Raw genomic sequence first — 21,938 nt, forward strand, 5'->3', positions numbered from 1 at the left:
ATTCCCCACAAGAATACAAAAGGACTGGTTTGATTGACAATATTTTTGTAGACAATAACAGAATTGATAACATACGTGTAACACAGATCATAAATGGTCTTTCTGACCATGATGGGCAGCTGTTGAAAATAAATGATGTAAGCCCTGCTAAGAAGAGTAGTTTTATTAGTAGATATTTTAGACTAATCTACAGTTAGGATCTGGAAATCTTCAGTAGACATTTGCAGCAGTTGGAGTGGGACACAGCATACCATGTTAAAATGTCAATGGTAAATTTAATCTATTCTTGAATCGATTTGTTACTCTTTTTGAAGCTGTATTTCTTAAGATAATTTCAAAAGGTACCAACTTGCATCACTGCAAGAGACAATGGCACACTAAGGGAATCAAAACATCCTTTAAAACACTCAGAAATTCTAACAAATTTCAGGATACGAAAAACTACAAATTATATTGTGGTGTCCTAAGGAACATGTTTATTGAATATGAAATTTACAGTTCAAGTAATAAAATATAAATAATTTGGAAGGTGATAAAAAGGGAGACTGGAATAATTTCAGAGTATACAGAGAGTATCAAGATGTGTCGTAATGTCAGCATGGTAGAGGAATGGAAATAGTTGCTAATGTTTTCAACAACAATTGTTTGACAGTAGCTGAGCAAATTGGTTATAAATTGTCTGCGGATTGCAGCTACTAAACTTGGCACATATGGACACAGAAACCCAACTAATCAATGTAACTCAATGATATATTTGTACCTCAAACACACTATAGACAAGCATGCATGTACACAGAAATGATACAAAACAAACCGAAGTCAAAGATCTTCTCTTCCTTCATCGAAGTTCTTCAGTTCACTGTAGATAGTCGGCGCAGAGCTCCCTCCCCCTTTCCCCAGCAGTGCGGAGCACAAGGATGAGGAGGGACTAACAAGGCTGGTGTGGAGCCATGTAAGGTAATTTGGTGGTCGGCTGCTGAGGACCATGTGGGTTGCTCACGTGAGCAGCTGTGTCATGACACAGAAACTCATGGCTGGCTCCAAAGCAGGCACGGCTGGACCATTTCTCAGTGCCTGATGGAGGTCGATGGCATGAATGCCTGTAACGACTTAGTCTCAGAGTCAAATTCGTCAGTCTGGAAAGAAAACGGTTGTCTCCATAGAGCGCTGAAGATCTTGGGAAGGTGTGAACAGCAGAACAGTAATGGGGAGGCAGTCGTCTCTGGCAATTCTGGCCATGATATTAGTGATGTGGATGAGTCATCATGTGTGGGCAGTAGAGCAGCAAACATGAAGACTGCTGTCACAGAGTTGGATAGTGGGGTCCTCAACACGAAAGTCAGAGATGTTGGCAGTGAACACAGGAGCACTGCGCAGGGAGGGGGCAAAGAAGGTGAAGAACGCTCACATATCCCAATTACACCTTCCAGAGGGGAAGTGTCATGTGAAGAGGCAGTGTCCTGGCACCCACTGGATGGAGTGTCACACCAGGTAGAGTCGTCATCACATAGGCAGGGGCTTTGTTGCAAGTCAGTTCCACGACAGTGGTGGTAGTCTAGGAGGGCTGGTTGCCCAGGATCCAAGCAGGTTTTAGTCTCTTGATGAAAACTGCTTGGGATTTCCAGTTGAGTAAGATGCATGAACAGCGTCCTTGCATAAATTATGAATTCACAGTGAGCCAGTTCGTTTTCTATAAACACACGTGGCAGGGTGTGTGGTCATTGGGCTGGGGCATGTATGTTCACAGCGTGTGAGCAGACGCACTAGACTAGGGCAGGGAGCTCGTCCCAGGGCATGAGCTTGGAATCTTCCGCAAACTCGGTCATTAACACTAGGGTCTCGCTGTAGAGGATATCTGCATGAGAACCATTGAACTCATCTTTGTGAGCAGGGCGAATGCTGAGTAGGACCCATGGCAGGGCCTCTGACCAGGAACCACCTTGGCACACTGAGCAGCTTCCAGTGTGTGGTAACAACATTCTAGAAGCCTGTTGCTCTATGGCATAATTCAGCGAGAAGTAAGGATTGAAACTGTTGTCCCTTGTCAGTGGTAATAGCCAAGGGATACTTGAAGTGCACAATCCACTTGGTGACACAATCACATGTAACCAGATCAATGCTGATGTCTGAAAGAGGTATGGTGCTGAGCCATCTGTTCACCTGATTAATGGCTGAACAAATGTACCAATACATCTCAGATAGGGGAAATGGGACCACTATGTTGAGATGCACGTGTCAAAGGTGTCCCTTTGGCATGTCAGATTTGCCCAGTGGTGGTTGTATGTGACGTCCGACTATGCTTTGTTGACACAGAATGCAAGCAGAAGTCCATTTGTGACAGTCGTTTCTCATGCCAGGCAAATGAAATTCTCTGTGAAGATAATGTCAAATTTGCCCAGTGGTGGTTGTATGTGACGTCCAACCTTGCTTTGTTGACACAGAATGCAAGCAGAAGTCGGTTGTAGGTTTAAATCCTGCCTTGGATATGTATGTATGTGATGTCCTTAGGTTATTTAGGTTTAAGTAGTTCTAAGTTCTAGGGGACAGATGACCTCAGATGTGAAGTCCCATAGTGCTCAGAGCCATTTTTTTGAGCAAGCCGAAGTCCATTTGTGACAGTCGTTTTTCATGCCAGGCCAAATGAAATTCTCTGTGAAGAGGTGTGTTGCAGCCTTGATGCCTGGCTGTGTGAGGTCATGGGTAGCTGAGAAAAGTGTCAGTCAGAGAGGGGCTGGGATGGGAAGCTGGTGACTGTCTATAGATGTATCACATAATATCATGTGAAGAGCCAAAAAAGGTGGCAGGACACCAAGGCCAATGCCGAGTTAGGTTCCTTTCACAGATTTTGGAGTTAAATATCATCTGTCTGTCGCCGTTCCAGCTCATACAAGTCCAAAGGGAAGTGATGGAGTTCACTCCGTTATGGAGCTCAATCTGGAAAGGTAATCTGCAACCATATTTTCTGTCCCTCAGATGTACTGAATGATGGTGGGATATTGGATAATCATGTCTATGTGATGGTATCTCCTCAGAGGAAGTTCCTGTGCTGGACTGTGAATGACATCGGCAAGTAGCTTATGGTCTGTGAAAATCGTAACCATGTGCCCTTTAGTGCTGTCGCTGAAGTATCTGATGGCTTCATAAACCACAGGTAACTCACAGTCGAATGCTGACAACTTGTATTGAGAAACCGTGAGTTTCCTCAAGAAGGACCATAGTGTTGGGTTGTATCACCGATGTGTTGCTAAAGAACAGTGCCAATTGAAGTGTCACTCGCATCAGCTGAGATGAAGATGCATGTCTCTGGGATCGGATGTGCGAGCGTGATGGCATAAGTAAGTTCAATCTTGAGTGCGTTGAACACTTGAATTATTTCGTCAGATAACTGTACTTCTCGTTTCCCAGAGGTGTTTTTCTCAGCCGAAGTATCTGTGACTGGGGACTGGATGGAGGCGGTGTGGGGCAAAAGTCTGCAATAGAAAATGACGCAAATTGGGTTAAGTCATGGGTAGGGGGTTACCACAGATGAAACTGATGCGATCAGAGGTTGGACGGACGTTGTCAGCGCTGAAGGTGCGATGGAGGAATGTTACAATCACATGGTCCAAATGTGATTTGTTGTCGTTAGTTTCTATGCCCGATCCTCGGCCAGATGATGCTCGTGTTCCAGAGTGGGAGAAGGTTATGATATCGTTAGTGTAGGCATTGCATCATGTGAAGTTGTACAAGATACAGTCAGTGAACCTTTGCCATGTCTGGTAGCGTTTTTAGGCCCTAAGGCGTATAGTGGAACTCGAATAGGCAGAATGATGTAATGATTGCCACGTTAGCAATGTCGCCTTTGCATATATATTTTTTTAATCTCATTTTGTTCGCTTTTGATCGTTGCATCTGCTCAGGGCGGACGTCGTAAAACATCCATTGAAGTTCGTTGTTAATCGAGTAACTCCGTTTTTTTATTACAGAGAGCACGTAACCCTCTGACCAAACACGCTGAGCTACCATGCCAGCGTATAGGGAGCTGAAGGTACGCTTTCTGGCAATCAAGAACGCCAAACACTCATGTCCCATTAAGTAGATGGGTGAATTCCTGGATGTGGGGGAGAGGATAGTTGTCGATAATGGTGCGAGCATATAGTTTTCGATAGACACAACACAACTGGACCAAGCCTTTGTGCTTAGGCACAAGGTGAATGGGTGACTACCACTTACTTTCTGAGGGTGTACGATACCCTCATTTAAAAGGCATTAACAACCACTGTCGTGTGGTGTAGTTTTTTGTGCATGAGGTGGTGAGCCTTGTGGCACATGGGAGTGTCTTCTGGCATAGTTATCCTGTGGCAGGTGCCATTAGTGATTGTGCCTAATTGCACATCTTGCACATACAAACAGTGAATACAGCTGTCATTGTGTGGGATGGAGGCACAGTCAGACAGTACACTGGGAAACAGAATGTCACTAACCTTAGTATGTGGATCCTGACGCCCCGGTAAGGGCGTGTCGGCTGAGGGAGGTGTTTCATAATCTGCAGTGCACTGGTGAGGTGGCAGTGTGTGCAGTGAGCATGCCACGTTTCTCCAACACAGTGTCAATCAGCTGTTTCAGCCTGACATTACAAGCATGTGTAGGGTGTTAATCTTGGAGGGCTTGATAAAATTCTCCACCAGTGGGGAAGTGAGGTGAGCAGTCAGTCTAGAGCACTTGGAGAGGTAATGATGGGTGGAGCTAGGGACAGAAGCTCCAAAAGATCTTGTGATGCATGGGGCAGTAGCATGGTGCAGTAAGCATGCCGTCTGTAGGTCCAGGGATAGGCCAGAATGCTTGAGGATATCGATCCCCAGTACTGATTCGCCGATATCAGCTACACGGAAGTCCAAGTAAACTCCATCCCCAGCGTAAGCTGGACCAGAAATTCTGTTGCACAATGAGTATTGATGGGGGATCTGTTGGCAGTGCATAAAGAGAGTTTCAGCCTGATGAAATTCAAGATGCAGAGTCTTCCACTAGATTTTGTGGCAGTGTCTGCTGACTGCTGATTGTGATGGTGCTGTGTGCAGTTGTCGCGAGCCTTCAGGCCTAGAGCTGCCCATGTGCAGAGTTTGGGTAGGTGCATGAGGCCAACAGTTTCTCACTCTATTAGCAAATGTAACATGAAACCAGTAGAATGAGTATGTGGGTGGGGAGTGAGGCACTCTGCTGGAGGTGAGCTGCATGTTCTGGTGAAATAGCGGCACAAGTCATCGACAGTTGGGGATCTGGCAAAAGTAGTGCCTGATGTCGGCTGCTAGGTGGCTGTGGATTGCTCTGATACGCCGTGCATGCTCTCAGTTGGCCCCTGCCACCCAAGCGTACCATTGGGGCCAGAGAGTGTCTATACTGATGCCAACCTTGTCATCTGCTGGGGTACTGTAGGCGTGGGAATAATGGACCATCTAAAACCAATACCATTATTTTAGTTCTGAATAATCGGTATTTCTCGGAATTGGTTGTAACAGATGTTTTCATTTTTAGCTAACAACCAGGTAAAAACGGCATACCAATTTGCCACAGCAGCAGTGCTAGACTTTTTGGGTTTTAAATAAAACATTTTCAATAAATGAGTAATGTTCATTCGTAAGCTTCCTGCTGGCTTGAAGTATTGGATTACTGTAGAAATTGGGAAAAGTGATCAGCACTACTTTATTAACAACACCTACAGCAACAAACACATGACCTAAGAATCGATTCAGCATTTCAGAGAGAATAATGCATATGTTGCCATGTGGCGTGGCCATTAGAGGGTACTTGTGTATGTGCAGAGTGCAAAACTTGCCCAAACCCGGTCTGTACAATAGTTTCTAGCTGTCGTTCTCTGGCATCAGTTCAATTCCAGAATTGCGCGATCTCTGGTTTCGAAGTATTTTACGAAGTGTGGTAACAATCAAACATAATCCTCCATTTGTTTTAAGGGATTAAAAATTGGAAAAGGTTCAAAATACTTGCAACGTCATACAAGGAGGAAACATCCACAGCGTTCCTTGGAAGAGAAAGTAAATTTGATTGATACACACATAATTTTACTGAAATGCTATAAACTTGAGATTATAACTGAACCCTCAATTTTGTGATTGCTTCACAGTGAAAAATTCATATCATCCAAAAGCAATGATGCAAGAAGTCTTCAAATTGTGATTTTTCGCTCTCACTATTGCCACGCCCATCTCCTTCACCTTCACCACCTCTGCTGACGGCAATGAGACTAATTTCTGCTACAGCCTCACTCCCATATCGATCATGTTCTCCTACTCCTTCACGTTCATTAGAAATTTTCCATCTTTGTTTGAAGTCTAAGTTTATTACTGAAAGAAATGACAATAAATAAAATCGAAATTTGGCTATTTCAGAAACTGTTTAATTTTGATTGGTTTTAAGAATCAGGTTAAACTGCACACCAAAAGAACCATTGTATCTGGAAATCGGTTGTTTCAGAAATAACTGCCATCCATAGTGTACTTGCAGTTAGGAGTAACAGTCTATGGCGAATAATTATGTGGTCCTGTTCTGCAAGCCAAAACTTAGTTTCCAATGGGTCTGATGAATACAAGAGAAGCTAAAGCTGTAGTTCATGCAGACTTTTCACTATCTATGGTGTCTACATCTACATCTACATACAGGGTGTTACAAAAAGGTACGGCCAAACTTTCAGGAAACATTCCTCACACACAAATAAAGAAAAGATGTTATGTGGACATGCGTCCGGAAACGCTTAATTTCCATGTTAGATCTCATTTTAGTTTCGTCAGTATGTACTGTACTTCCTCGATTCACCGCCAGTTGGCCCAATTGAAGGAACGTAATGTTGACTTCGGTGCTTGTGTTGACATGCGACTCATTGCTCTACAGTACTAGCATCAAGCACATCAGTATGTAGCATCAACAGGTTAGTGTTCATCACGAATGTGGTTTTGCAGTCAGTGCAATGTTTACAAATGCGGAGTTGGCAGATGCCCATTTGATGTATGGATTAGCACGGGGCAATAGCCGTGGCGCGGTACGTTTGTATCGAGACAGAATTCCAGAACGAAGGTGTCCCGACAGGAAGATGTTCGAAGCAATTGATCGGCGTCTTAGGGAGCACGGAACATTCCAGCCTATGACTCGCGACTGGGCAAGACCTAGGACGACGAGGACACCTGCAATGGACGAGGTAATTCTTCGTGCAGTTGACGATAACCCTAATGTCAGCGTCAGAGAAGTTGCTGCTGTACAAGGTAACGTTGACCACGTCACTGTATGGAGAGTGCTACGGGAGAACCAGTTGTTTCCGTACCATGTACAGCGTGTGCAGGCATTATCAGCAGCTGATTGGCCTCCACGGGCACACTTCTGTGAATGGTTCATCCAACAATCTGTCAATCCTCATTTCAGTGCAAATGTTCTCTTTACGGATGAGGCTTCATTCCAACGTGATCAAATTGTAAATTTTCACAATCAACATGTGTGGACTGACGAGAATCCGCACGCTATTGTGCAATCATGTCATCAACACAGATTTTCTGTGAACGTTTGGGCAGGCATTGTTGGTGATGTCTCGATTGGGCACCATGTTCTTCAACCTACACTCAATGGAGCACATTATCATGATTTCATACGGGATACTCTACCTGTGCCGCTAGAACATATGTCTTTACAAGTACGACACAACATGTGGTTCATGCACGATGGAGCTCCTGCACATTTCAGTCGAAGTGTTTGTACGCTTCTCAACAACAGATTCTGTGACCGATGGATTGGTAGAGGCGGACCTATTCCATGGCCTCCACGCTCGCTTGACCTCAACCCTCTTGACTTTCATTTATGGGGGCATTTGAAAGCTCTTGTCTACGCAACCCCGGTACCAAATGTAGAGACTCTCTGTGCTCGTATTGTGGACGGCTGTGATACAATACGCCGTTCTCCAGGGCTGCATCAGCGCGTCAGGGATTCCATGCGACGGAGGGTGGATGCATGTATCCTCGCTAACGGAGGACATTTTGAACATTTCCTGTAACAAAGTGTTTGAAGTCACGCTGGTATGTTCTGTTGCTGTGTGTTTCCATTCCATGATTAATGTGATTTGAAGAGAAGTAATAAAATGAGCTCTAACATGGAAAGTAAGCGTTTCCGGACACATGTCCACATAACATAATTTCTTTCTTTGTGTGTGAGGAATGTTTCCTGAAAGTTTGGCCGTACCTTTTTGTAACACCCTGTATACTCCGCTAGCCACTAAGTGGTGTGTGGCGGAGGGCACTATTCGTTCCAAAGTAATATCCCCGCCCCCTCTGTTCCACTGGCGGATCGCGCAAGGGAAAAACGAATGTCTGAACGCCTCAGTACGAGCTCTAATTTCCCTTATCTTTGAATGGTGATCATTGCGCGATATGAAAGTTGTTGGTAATAGTATACGCTCTACATCCTCGGCGAAGATCGGATTTTGGAATTTAGTGAGCAGCCCCTTCCGTCTAGCGCGTCGTCTATCTGCAGTTGTGTCCCACTTCAAACTCTCTGTGAGATTTGTAACGCTCTCGCGATGGCTAGCTGTACCAGTCACGAATTTTGCCGCTCTTCTTTGGATCTTCTCAATCTCTTGGATGAGACCCAACTGGTAAGGGTCCCATACACTGCATCACTTCAGGATTCTACCAATAAACCGCAATCTAGAGTTTGCTTTACCCGTTACTTGTATAATCTGATCGTCCCAATTGAGATCAATAGTCACACCCAGATTCTTGACGGTTGTTACCGTTTCCAGAAACTGGGCATTTATTTTGTACTCGTACATTAATGGCGATTTTCGCTTTGTTATACGCAGTAGGTTACACTTACTAATATTGAGAGATAACTGCCAGTCATTACACCACGCATTTATTTTCTGCAAATCCTCATTAATTTGTTCAGAACTTTCGCATGATACTACTTTCCTGTAGACTACATCATCATCGGCAAACAGTCTAATGCCACTGTCAATATCATTAACCAGATAGTTTATGTAAATCGAAAAAGCAGCGGACTCACTACGCTGGGCACATTTGATGTTACGCTTGTTTCTGTTGAAGTCTCCCCATTCAGGACGACGTACTGCTATCTGGCTGTTAGAAAATTTTCTATCCAACTGCATATGTCATCGGATAGACCGTAAGCGCGCACTTTTTGGAGCAAGCGACAGTGCGGAACTGAGTCGAACACCTTTCAAAAGTCGAGGAATATGGCACCAACCTGGGAGCCGGTACGTAGATCCTGTAGTATATCACGCACAAAGTGGGCCAGCTGTGTCTCGCATGACCTATGTTTCCTAAAACATTGCTGATTACTGCAGATTGGCTTGTAATTACGTGCATCCGATTTTCTACCCTTTTTATAGATTGCTATGACCTGGGCCTTCTTCTAGTCAAGTGGAAATTTCCGCTGTTCCAATGATCTCTGATAAATTATGGATAATAATGGTGCTATATTTGTAACATAGTCAACATAAAATCTTACAGGTATACCGTCTGGGCCAGATGCCTTCCTGGCGTCTAAGGATCTTAACTGTTTTACAATCCCAGATATACTAAACACTACGTCAGCCATCCTTGCATTTGTTCCTCTACCATAAACGAGTGTTTGAAAGCTAGGCTTATAATTTCGGACTTCTGTTCATCATCATCCGTTGCATTACCCTTACTGTCAGCAAAGAGAAGGTATTGAATTATTTGTAGCGTTCGTAGATTTTACGTACGGCCAAAATTTTTTGGGGTTATTTTTAGAATCTGCATTTAAAATAATGCTTTCAAATGCTTTAAAAGAATCCCTCATTGACCTTCTGACAGCTGCTTTCATTCTGCATAATTTCTGTTTGTCAGTGGGGCAGAGACTACGTTTAAAACGACTGTGCAAAATTCTCTGCTTTCTCAGCAAGTTCGTTGAACCAAGGTGGATCCTTTCCCTCCCCTGTATTTTTGCTAGGCACATATTCCTCTAGTATGTGGTAGACAATACCTTTAAATTCCGACCAAATATGCTCAATATCTTTGTGTCCCACGGAGAATGCTTGGAGCTGACTATGAAGGTATTCATTAATGACACATTTATTTGCTTTCCCAAACAAGAAAACTCTACGCTGTTTCTTTGATTTTTTTGCAGCGTCCGCTGACGTAGAAGCCACAACGACATTATGGTTGCTAATACCTTCTTCTAGAATAACTTCCTCAAAAAGATCAGGTCTGTTTGTCGCCAAGATACCTAATATGTTCCCATCTCGATTTGGTTTTCTAACCAATTTCTCAAGGCTGTATATTGAGAGCGCTCCTATAACAACTTCACACGAGTCTTTGCTTCTGCCCCCTGTGATAAACGTGTAATTTTCGCAGTCAGTGGACGCCAGATTAAAGTCTCCACCTGTAACTAGTGGATAATTTGGATATTTATTTCCTATGTACTCGAGACTTTCCCAGAAACGTTCTGCGACGTTTGTTGAGGATGCTGGTGGTCTATAAAAACATCCTAATACAATGGTCACTCCCTGTCTGATTGACAGCTTTATCCAGACTACTTCACAGTCTGACCCAGTATCGATGTCAACTGCATTTAAACGGCTTTTAACTGCAATGAACACACCACCTTCCATAGCATCAGTCCTATCCTTCCTCAACATTGTCCAATCCGAGTTCAAAATTTCACTGCTATTTATGTCTGGTTTCAACCAGCTTTTGGTACCTAATACAATATTAGATTTACTACTGTTTATTTCGGAGAGTAATTGGGGGATCTTGCTACAGACACATCGTCAATTTACTTACATGCGGCGCAGGCCAGTCCCGGCAGGCCGGAAGTGTGACGTTTATCGCTTCCCCCTCTTACGAGCAACGGTCGCCCGGCCAGCTGCAGCCTGCTTTTCAACTTCCGGTACTCCATCAACTGCCCGCGCAGCGCTAAGTAATACTAATAGCGCCGCGCTCCTAAGCGCAGAGTCCGCTCTCTTAAGGCGACATGGTTATCGTCACCGTTGTCGGCGCAGTCTTTCTGTGTACAAGTCTTTGAAAGCAATAGGCATTGACCTTGCTGGCCGACTCAACAAACAGCAGCTTATTAGTGGTCCAAATGTCTTTTGTGGACTGAGAATACAGTTCACATGTGATGTTAGTGCTGTCTTTGGAGGCAGTACATGGTTGACCTTGGCTGTTGTGTAGAGGAACCATGCAGGCTATGGTGGCCTTGAAGTTTTCCATGATGCAAACATTTTGGCTTGGAGGATCTGGAGTATAGTAGAGAGTACAGGATTACTAGCGAAGGTTCCCTATGGCACTTTGGTTCCAGACAAGCCGTTTAATTTGGCTACAAGGAGAAAGAAGAGATGTTGGACATGAAGTCTTAAACCACGTGTACATAGATGGCACCAAACTTGCAAGGTCTATCTTTAACCAATATACTCCTTGTGAATATCAATTGGTTCAAATGAGGGCATCAGTCCCCTAGAACTTAGAACTACTTAAACCGAACTAACCAAAGGACATCACACACACCCATGCCCGAGGCAGGATTGGAACCTGCGACCGTAGCGGTCGCGCAGTTCCAGACTGTAGCGCCTAGAACCGCTCGGCCACTCCGGCTGGCCCCTTGTGAATAATATGGGGGATTGCTTCAGCTTGTGGACACAACAGGTAGTCGATAATGACAGACTTTGCCATGGCATATTTATGGTGTGACGGGGAGTACATAAGTAAGTCATTTATGACATCAGTGGAATCATGGACATGGCTGACAAGGCAGACGAATTGGGTGTCATCACTCAGAATGCCATGTATGTCAAGGAAACTGTCCACCAATGTGAACCATATATTGGAACTGCCCTTCTGCAACTGAGGTAGCTTTGAGGACTTGAGGTTCTCATCTCAAGTCAGAACTTGGTGCATAAGTATTGGCTGAGCCAACATAAGGTGAGAATGCAATGACATATCCACTATGGCAGGAGCCAGAACTGGATTGAGAGCACCATGAGGAGCGAGAAGCTGATGTGCTGTGTCGTCTGGGGTCTCAATGAGAAGTATCAAGTGGTGACAGCAGGTGATGCAAGATGTGGTAGGTATGGGCACAAAGTCAACCAGTGAGGGTGAGACAATGGTGGTTGTCAAATAGCAAGGTGGTAGATGTGCAAAAAACGAATTGGTTGGCCTAACAGAGAATTGTCCATCTGCTGGGAGTGAACAACTGGCGGAGGTGCAGGCAGCGCAGAGGTGAGACATTGCAAGGTGATACCTGGCTTGAGCGGGAGTAAATCATGGTCTTGTGTAGGTGGTGAAACTTGGAGACCAACGCACTGTCATGTGTATGCAAGTACAAGGGTGTATTTTTCTCACCACTGCATTCTAATGAAGATTAGGTTGGACACATGGTGCTCAGTGGAATATGAATTACATGTTCACTCCAACTGCCTCTTGCATCATTGATGGCACTTGTGCTTTGCAATCTTAGTCAGGTGTGTATACAGGAGAAACAGAATCCGATATGCCACACAGTAGGGGATTCACTGTTTCAGTTAATGAACACTGAATAAGACACGAAACTAGTAATCACATAACGAAACGAACTTAGTGCCATCAATGTGCATTTCAGCTACTAAACTCGATGGAAACAGACGCAGAAACTCAGCTAGTCGATATACACTGACAGGCAAAAAATCGCAACACCAAAAAATAATTTATATAATGTAAGGAAATTTCGGGAATAAATTTGTTTAGGTAACATATTTAAGTGATCAACATTGCAAGATCACATGTTCATGTAAACGCAAGATAACCCATTAAAAATGTGAAATTATGGCATATTAATAACTGGTGTAACTGCCAGAATGTGAATACAAATATGCGAATGTGCATTAATTGTGTGGTACAGGTGCCAGATGTCAGTTTTTGCCACACTCGGTCAGTCAATGCAGGAACAGTTAATGCTCTTTGTGGATGACTCTGGAGTTGTCATCCGATGATGTCACCTGTGTACTAGACTGGAGATAGATCTGGTGATCGAGCAGGCCAAGGTAACATGTCGACACTGTGTGGAGCATGTTGGGTTGCAACACCAGTATGTGGGCGAGCGTTACCTGTCCGAAAATATCGCCCAAAGCGCTGTTCCTGAATGGTCCAATCATGAGACTGATGCACAAATTTGCAGTCAGTGTCGTGGGATAACCACGAGAGTGCTCTTGCTGCCATAAGAAATTGCACCCCAGACCATAACTCCAGGTGTAGTTCCAATGTGTGTAGCATTCAGAAAAGTTGATTGGAGGCCCTCAATTGAACTCCTCCTAACCAACTCACAGCCATCAATGGCAGCTATGCAAAACCCACTTTCATCAGAAAAGACAATGGACCTCTAGCCTACCCTCTAATTAGCTGTTGTTTAATACCACTGAAGTCGCAAATACTGGTGGTTTGAGGTCAGTGGAATGCACTCTACAGGGCCTCTGGCATGGAACTGTTCTTGAAGTAACGCATTTGTAACAGTTCGTCGCATCGCTGTGGAGCCAGCTCCGGTTCAAATTGCCGCTGCCGATGCAGTGCGATGCACCAGAGCCATACATTGAATGCTATGATCTTCCCTCTCAATAGTGTCACGTTGCCATCTGGAGCCCGGTATTCTTGTGACCATATATTCTCGTGACCACCGCTGCCAGGAATCACGTACAGCGGCTATATTCCTGCCAAATCATTTCGTAGTATCGCAGAAGGAACATCCAGTTTCTTGTAGCCCTATTACACGACGTCGTTTAAACTCAGTGAAGTGTTGATAATGCCGACTTTGTCGCCTTAAAGGCATTCTTGATTAACATCAGATCACCACATCCAGTCACAAAAGTAATTAACGCTAAAGATCGTTTAGCGTATACTTAAAGCATACCTGATTTACAACTTCATAGCGGCGCTACCAGAGATACTATTATACGACTAGAGCGAAATTGGAATATACATCATCTTTCAAATGTAGAAACATGCCTACCAATTTTCGTTTATGTCGCAGAACTCCATTTTGGTGTTGCGGCTTTTCTCCATCAAGGTAAATCAGCTATTTTTTCGTTTCTCAAACACACTACAAGCAAGTATGCACGAATACAAAAACAATCCAAAGGGAACCCAACTGAAAGATCTACACTTTCTAAGTCGAAGTTTCTCGGTTCACTGTAGATAGTAGTAACAGTAGTAACAGAAATACGGTTGAGGCCTTGTACCTTCTACAAAAATCAGCACAGAACAAAATTAATTAGGTGCATGTACCCTGTATCACAACTACTGAGATTCAGGAGGTAACGAGCCAAATGAAAAACAAAAATACCACTTTCGTGGACAATAAATTTATCAAAGTACTAAAACACTGCTACATATTTATTCTTAATGTTATCTGTCTCATATTTAACGAGTCTTTTTGTCAAGGTATAGTCCCTAATAGTTTCAAATTCGCAATCGTTATATCACTGTTCAAAAAAGGCGATAAAGCTGAAATTTTCAGTTACTGGCCAAATTTCATTGCTAGAAAGTCTTTCTAAGACCCTAGAGAAATGTATTCAAGAGAATTATAGTTCATCTCAATAAAAAATAACATCCTTAGCAAAAATCATATTGGTTTCCTGCAGAATATTTGAACTGAAGAGGACATTTTCTCATTTTTCAACTAACTCTTCGAGTCCATAAACAATAAAATGTTATCAGTGGAATCATTTGAGAAATACCGAAAGCATTCGACTGTGTGGATAACAAAATTCTACTTACGAAGGCTGAGCGCTATGGTAAAACAGAGATTCGAGTCACTGGTGGTTGATTATCATGTGCTAATGTGCTACATCACACTATAAATATTTCACTAAAACTATGCCAGTTCTCTTCGAATGCGACCGAAAATCTGTTTGAATGTGACTCAAATCACACAAAGATTACGTTATTTCTCTTTCTGGTAAGCAAATAAAATCAACGAGAACATGTTTTGTAGCGCCCTCTCTCTGATACCTAGAAACCTGTGTCAAGTGCTGAAATGATGGGACAGCCATACTACAAGCAACTGTTTTCGACTGTGCATGCTCTTGTGTGACACCATCCCTTCTGGCTCTATGAGTGCTTCATTGTTCACAGCACCAGGTCAATATTTTTCTTTCAAATTAAATGTAATGTACTGTACAAGCATAGAGTATAAGGGGTCTTAGACGCCAGGCTGCAGTAGCGTTTCTGTGGGCAAATGATTAGCTGTTGTTACAGGTAATTTTTTGACCCAGTTTCGATCCTGTTGCTACCAAGTTCTTCTTTTATTTCTTACAATATCAAACGATTCGTTATAAAATTTGAATGCATGTATATAGGTCAATTAACACACTGGTTCATAAAATTAATATATTCACTTCAGTTATGATTACTACCCTTGTAAGTCAAAAGGCTGTAGATGAGTGTAAAAAAAAAGCGTGTACAAGTGCAAATTTAGTATGAAGCTTGTTTTCTGTAGTGCGTACCACAGCAATGAATTTATTAATAGAAGGTGACATTTTCCATTTGTACTGTATTAATTTGATTTTTTCACGACCTGTTTCAGCCTTCTAGGCCATTCTCAAGTGATTTTGTGGCTCTGGAATAGAATATTATGACTTACATATTGAAATATCACTTCTTCTCCCTTTTCCAGCACTACATCCCATGAAGGGCCTGGGCCTTGTCCAACACCTGTCTCCTCCAATCCTCTCTGACTTCACGAGCCTTCTCCAGTTCCGTACTCCAAATTTTCACAGATCTGTCTCTATACAACCCAGCCATCACAATCTTTGTCTCCCGACTGAGGAGCTACTCTCTGACTTTGCAGTTCTTGGCTCTCGCTGTTCTTCCATTCTATGCACATGCCCCAACACTATAGCCTTCATGCTTCCACATCTATGGTTATTCGTTGGTTCTTATACAGGGTGTTACAAAAAGGTATGGCCAAACTTTCAGGAAACATTCCTCACACACAAATAAAGAAAAGATGTTATGTGGACATGTGTCCAGAAACGATTACTTTCCATGTTATTACTTCTCTTCAAATCACATTAATCATGGAATGGAAACACACAGCAACAGAACGTACCAGCGTTACTTCAAACACTTTGTCACAGGAAATGTTCAAAATGTCCTGCATTGGCAGTTTTTGCATTACAGCCTCCAGAGCTAAGTTAAATAGTATCAGTGATGGATATCGTCCTTGCATAAGTGGTTGAAAGACTGAAAACTATTGGAGTATTTGCCATTCGCATTTTGGAGTTGGTGTTGCTTAGGGTCATTTTCACAAGTGTTATTAGTTTTAAAGGCATCTCCAGCTCCCATAACACCTTAAAATGAGCTTTTCTATTGGCATGGTCATAAGCTCCTTTAAAATCTGCATACAGCTGATGCACCATTATATTTCAGTCGTAACACTTTTCCTGTAATAACTAGGAGTGAACATTTGATCTGTTGTTGCTCCTACCTTTCTGAAATCTCACTGTTGTTCACCAATCGCAGCTTCTGCATATGGTCGTAATTTCTTTTCAGCCTCCTAGCCGGTATTGTATTGTGCTATTCCTCTATGACTACTGCATTTTGTTCCAACACCCTTCTGATGTAGTTGTATAATGATGGATGTGTTTCAGTTTCATGGTTTTTATTTACTTCTCTATATTTTCTGAACCAGTACATGCTTTTTTAAATATCTCAGTACCAAATACATGAAAATTTCACTTGGTATCTTATCTTCCCCCCCCCCCCCCCAACTTTGTAGTTCTTCAATGCCTTAACAGTCGCAAATACTTCTTCCAAAGCTGGTTTCTCTTCATCATCATTGCTACCAACTTGTTCCACCTGTTCCTGTTCTTCAAATTTCTTGGTTTCCCCGGACTGCAATAGCACTTTAAATTCAATTTATATGTCATTATGTAACATTAATATATTCAATTTAGTTATGCTTACTATCCCTGTTAGCCAAAAGACTATAAATGGTCATAAAAAAGCAAGTATACAAGCAAATTTAATGTGAAAGTTTTTTCCATAGTGTAATAAATTTATTAAATGAATGTGGCTCTTTCACTTTCACTGTATTAATTTTATTTGTTCACAACTAGTTTCAGCCTTCTAGACCATTTTTAAGTGACATTTGTGGTTCAGCAGGAGGAAACTGTGACTTACATATTAAAATGTCAATATCTTTAAATTTGTGTTTTCCATTCTTTTGGTTCACAAACACTATCTTGTTCGTTTGCCAGCTTCACAATTATAAAAGCATTGTAAATCAGCAGTTGTTGAACCAACAAGACAACATTTATGAACCAAAACGAATAGAAAACATAAATTTAATGACACTAACATTTCAACTTGAAAAGTATAGTTTTCTACAGCAGATTGTAATTCACCCTTGTAAAAATTATTTTTTGTGTAATGATTCTGGACCAAACAGTCCATAACTTAATATTTACATTACCTATACAAATAAACGAATGCATTGTTGTTAGTTTTTTAAAGGGTAGCTAGGAGGTTCCTGTCTGCCAGCATTTGTCTTTTGCCACGCTGCTCTCATCATGTAAGCATTGTACTCTGTAGTTCTGTACAAATCACAATGTGTTAAGTTAATTTTCAGACAAAATATGTCTGAATACTTTCTTCATACTGTCCACATATTTATGCTAACTCTAATGTGTTAACAGTGTAGCTTTTCAGCCTTTTGTCGGAATGATCCAACATTTAGACATGACGAAGATCCGCCACTGACATGACTTTGCTACAGATTTTCAATATCTTCTTTTCTTTCGCTTATTATACAACTCGAATCATCAGTTATTCTGAGCGGAAGTCTGTGAATTTCAACTAATTACACTGAATAGAGTGATTGTCAGATTGTAATATGCAATTTACATTTGAAAAGTCCATCAGTTCTCATGGTTGGTTGTGCTGCTTCCAACATTAGTCTGTGATAATTTCATCTCGCTGCTTCAGCATGTACAGAGGGCAGAGGTGGAAGCCAACCCACACTGACGACCACACCCATAATATTATTAAATAATGTCTGTTGTATAAAATGGTAATGTTTTGATTGTTCTAATTGTTTATCTTCCTTTAATGGTTGAGCAATGGCTCAAAACATCATTGTATGGATACCAAAACCTGGCAATGAAAAATTAACAAGCCACAGCAGAATGAAAAACAAAATTAAACTAAGAGAGAATTTAGTATTGTGCTTTACTACTTGATGTAATGAGTGCTAGAGTTTGACTTTATGTTTTATAAATCTAACTATCTCAGCAGTATATTACTTTTCTATCTTAGTCACTTACTTTCATACGGTGCAACACATTTAACAGTCCCAAATATGACAAATTTAGCTGATCTATGGTGTATGATCTTGTTATATCTAACACATAATGGTGTGTTCCATTATTTAAGTGAATGCAATCAGTATTGTGGTCATTGAGCAGTGGTATTAATAGTGTCCATTGTCAGTTAATGTTATTTACTGGAAAAAAACGTTTATTGTATTATGGTCAAAACAGGTAAGAAACAAAAAATGACAGAAAGACATTCTGGGAACATCTCTTCTGATGAAGAAAGTAATGGAGTAGAAATTAATTCTGACATGGAGAATATGAATGCTGCGGTGTGTAAAACTAATATATAATCTGAAACTGACACATTTCAATAAATATGCAGTAAACTACTAGTAATGATCAGGTTGCAAACACAATGATTTGACATTCAGCTGCCCCTGCATTCCTTCCAATATAAGTTACTAGTGAACTTGATATTCAACGAATGTTGCAAAAAAGATTAACTAAACGACCACTCTGTATATTAAAGGTGCAATGATTTCCAAATTCGATGAAGTCACAAAAATATCACAACAGAGATTTCAAACACACATAGAGGTAGAAAACTCTATAAATGATTTCTCTTTATTATCTTTAGCAAATCTTGAACAGCTGGATGAACATAATGTAGAAAATAATAGAAATGACTTCTTGATCCAACCTTCTGTCATCGCAGAATTAACAGATGACTGCAGTGACACATCAAAATTTTAAAATTGCTTTTCTCTGCAGTGACACATCAAAATTTTAAAATTGCTTTTCTCCCTTGCCATCTGCAGACGATAATTTGTTCAGTGGAAATGGAAACGTTGATGCAGTATCTGAAGTTAAATAGAATGCAAGTGACAGACTGCCACTAAATAAATATATCAAGGATATGAATTGTGGCACTTTTGTGACGAAATTTAAGAGAATTTGTATAAAAAAGTTTTCAAAATGGCCATAAAACCTCACATCACTCATGAACACAATGTGAAGTGAGTTGAATTTTAATGCATTTAGTAAACATTCTCACTTATGTCCATTAGATAATGTGTATTCCAATGTCAGTAATGTTTTAGTAGACACAATAGACTGCTATGAAATCAAGCACTATAGTAATATTCTATATGGAAATGTATTTTTTCACAGCCAGCCCTGTGATCTGTGGACAGTAATTTCATGTTATGATAACGTTGTGCAGGACATCAGCCTTGTAACACACAACAAAAGGCAGAACTAGACACTGTCCCATCACCTAGTATCATAAATCTAGGGGCAGTAATGAAAGTTTCACATGTTTTCATGTCCCACAACATTTTGTTCAAACACAAATAGTTAAATATTCAGATCTGAAATGGTCTTCAAAGAGTTTTATTGCTAGACGATTTTGCAGCCATACAGGAACTAACTCATGGCCCATACGACCACAAGAAAAAAAATATATAATAGCAGGTGTCAGCTGGATTTCCACTCACATTATGACAAGTTAGCCATGTATTAGGTAATGTGTAAACAAGAAACGAAAACAATAGCAAAACGATTTGTCATGCTACATTCCGATGTGTAGCAGACAGTGTAACCAATCTATGACTAGTAACATATAAACATCACTAAATGGGTACAGTATGACACATCATTAGCTTCAATCATAATCGTAAGGGGGCACAGGTTAATATCAAGAACCACAATACACAATATAGTAATCAGAGACACCGTTGTGTTCTTATTGAGGTACAATGAAAAGATAGGTCTTTATGATGAGTTAACCTAAGAAAATACAAAATGTCATGGCCAAAAGGATGAAGTGATATAGGCCATAGTGGAAGCTATTGTAGGTGGTGTACAAACCACAACTGTTATAGATTAGATTAGATTAGATTAATACTAGTTCCATGGATCATGAATACGATATTTCGTAATGATGTGGAACGAGGCGAATTTTCCAATACATGACATAATTAGGTTAATTTAACAACATACTTAAGTTAATATAACAACTTTATTTTTTGTGTTTTTTTTGTTTTTCTTTATTTTTTATTTTTTTATTTTTTTATTTTTTTAATATTTTTGTTTTTTTTCTTTTTTTTCTTAATTTATAATTAAAAATTCCTCTATGAAGCAGAAGGAGTTGTCATTCAGAAATTCTTTTAATTTCTTCTTAAATACTTGTTGGTTATCTGTCAGACTTTTGACACTACTTGGTAAGTGACCAAATACTTTAGTGCCAGTATAATTCACCCCTTTCTGTGCCAAAGTTAGATTTAATCTTGAATAGTGAAGGTCATCCTTTCTCCTAGTATTGTAGTTATGCACACTGCTATTACTTTTGAATTGGGTTTGGTTGTTAATAACAAATTTCATAAGAGAGTATATATACTGAGAAGCTACTGTGAATATCCCTAGATCCTTAAATAAATGTCTGCAGGATGATCTTGGGTGGACTCCAGCTATTATTCTGATTACACGCTTTTGTGCAATAAATACTTTATTCCTCAGTGATGAATTACCCCAAAATATGATGCCATATGAAAGCAATGAGTGAAAATAGGCGTAGTAAGCTAATTTACTAAGATGTTTATCACCAAAATTTGCAATGACCCTTATTGCATAAGTAGCTGAACTCAAACGTTTCAGCAGATCATCAATGTGTTTCTTCCAATTTAATCTCTCATCAATGGACATACCTAAAAATTTGGAATATTCTACCTTAGCTATATGCTTCTGATTAAGGTCTATATTTATTAATGGCATCATACCATTCACTGTACGGAACTGTATGTACTGTGTCTTATCAAAATTCAATGAGAGTCCGTTTACAAGGAACCACTTAGTAATTTTCTGAAAGACGGTATTGACAATTTCATCAGTTAATTCTTGTTTCTCAGGTGTGATTACTATACTTGTATCATCAGTGAAGAGAACTAACTTTGCCTCTTCATGAATATAGAATGGCAAGTCATTAATATATAATAAGAACAACAAAGGACCCAAGACTGACCCTTGTGGAACCCCATTCTTGATAGTTCCCCAGTTTGAGGAATGTGCTGATCTTTGCATGTTACGAGAACTACTTATTTCAACTTTCTGCACTCTTCCAGTTAGGTACGAATTAAACCATTTGTGCACTGTCCCACTCATGCCACAATACTTGAGCTTGTCTAGCAGAATTTCATGATTTACACAATCAAAACCCTTTGAGAGATCACAAAAAATCCCAATGGGTGGTGTTCGGTTATTCAGATCATTCAAAATTTGACTGGTGAAAGCATATATGGCATTTTCTGTTGAAAAACCCTTCTGGAAACCAAACTGACATTTTGTTAGTACTTCATTTTTACAGATATGTGAAGCTACTCTTGAATACATTACTTTCTCAAAAATTTTGGATAAAGCTGTTAGAAGGGAGATTGGATGGTAATTGTTGACATCAGATCTATCCCCCTTTTTTATGCAAAGGTATAACAATGGCATATTTCAGTCTATCAGGGAAAATGCCCTGTTCCAGAGAGCTATTACACAGGTGGCTGAGAATCTTACTTATCTGTTGAGAACAAGCTTTTAGTATTTTGCTGGAAATGCCATCAATTCCATGTGAGTTTTTGCTTTTAAGCAAGTTTAT

The 21,938-nt window shown here is 40.8% G+C and overlaps 1 protein-coding gene across 1 annotated transcript in view; it reads left to right on the forward strand.

The window, feature by feature from the left end:
* The first annotated feature begins 1,077 nt into the window (after window positions 1-1,077).
* The window catches only part of LOC126456180 (piggyBac transposable element-derived protein 4-like), a 53,468-nt gene continuing 32,607 nt past the window's right edge, over window positions 1,078-21,938 (forward strand). The window contains exon 1 of the mRNA XM_050091934.1: window positions 1,078-1,529. Coding sequence (XP_049947891.1) covers window positions 1,078-1,529 — 452 coding nt within the window. The remainder of the gene's footprint in view (window positions 1,530-21,938) is intronic.

Source organism: Schistocerca serialis, chromosome 2 (genome assembly GCF_023864345.2).
Source record: "Schistocerca serialis cubense isolate TAMUIC-IGC-003099 chromosome 2, iqSchSeri2.2, whole genome shotgun sequence".
In the NCBI taxonomy this organism is placed as follows: Eukaryota; Metazoa; Arthropoda; class Insecta; order Orthoptera; family Acrididae; genus Schistocerca; species Schistocerca serialis.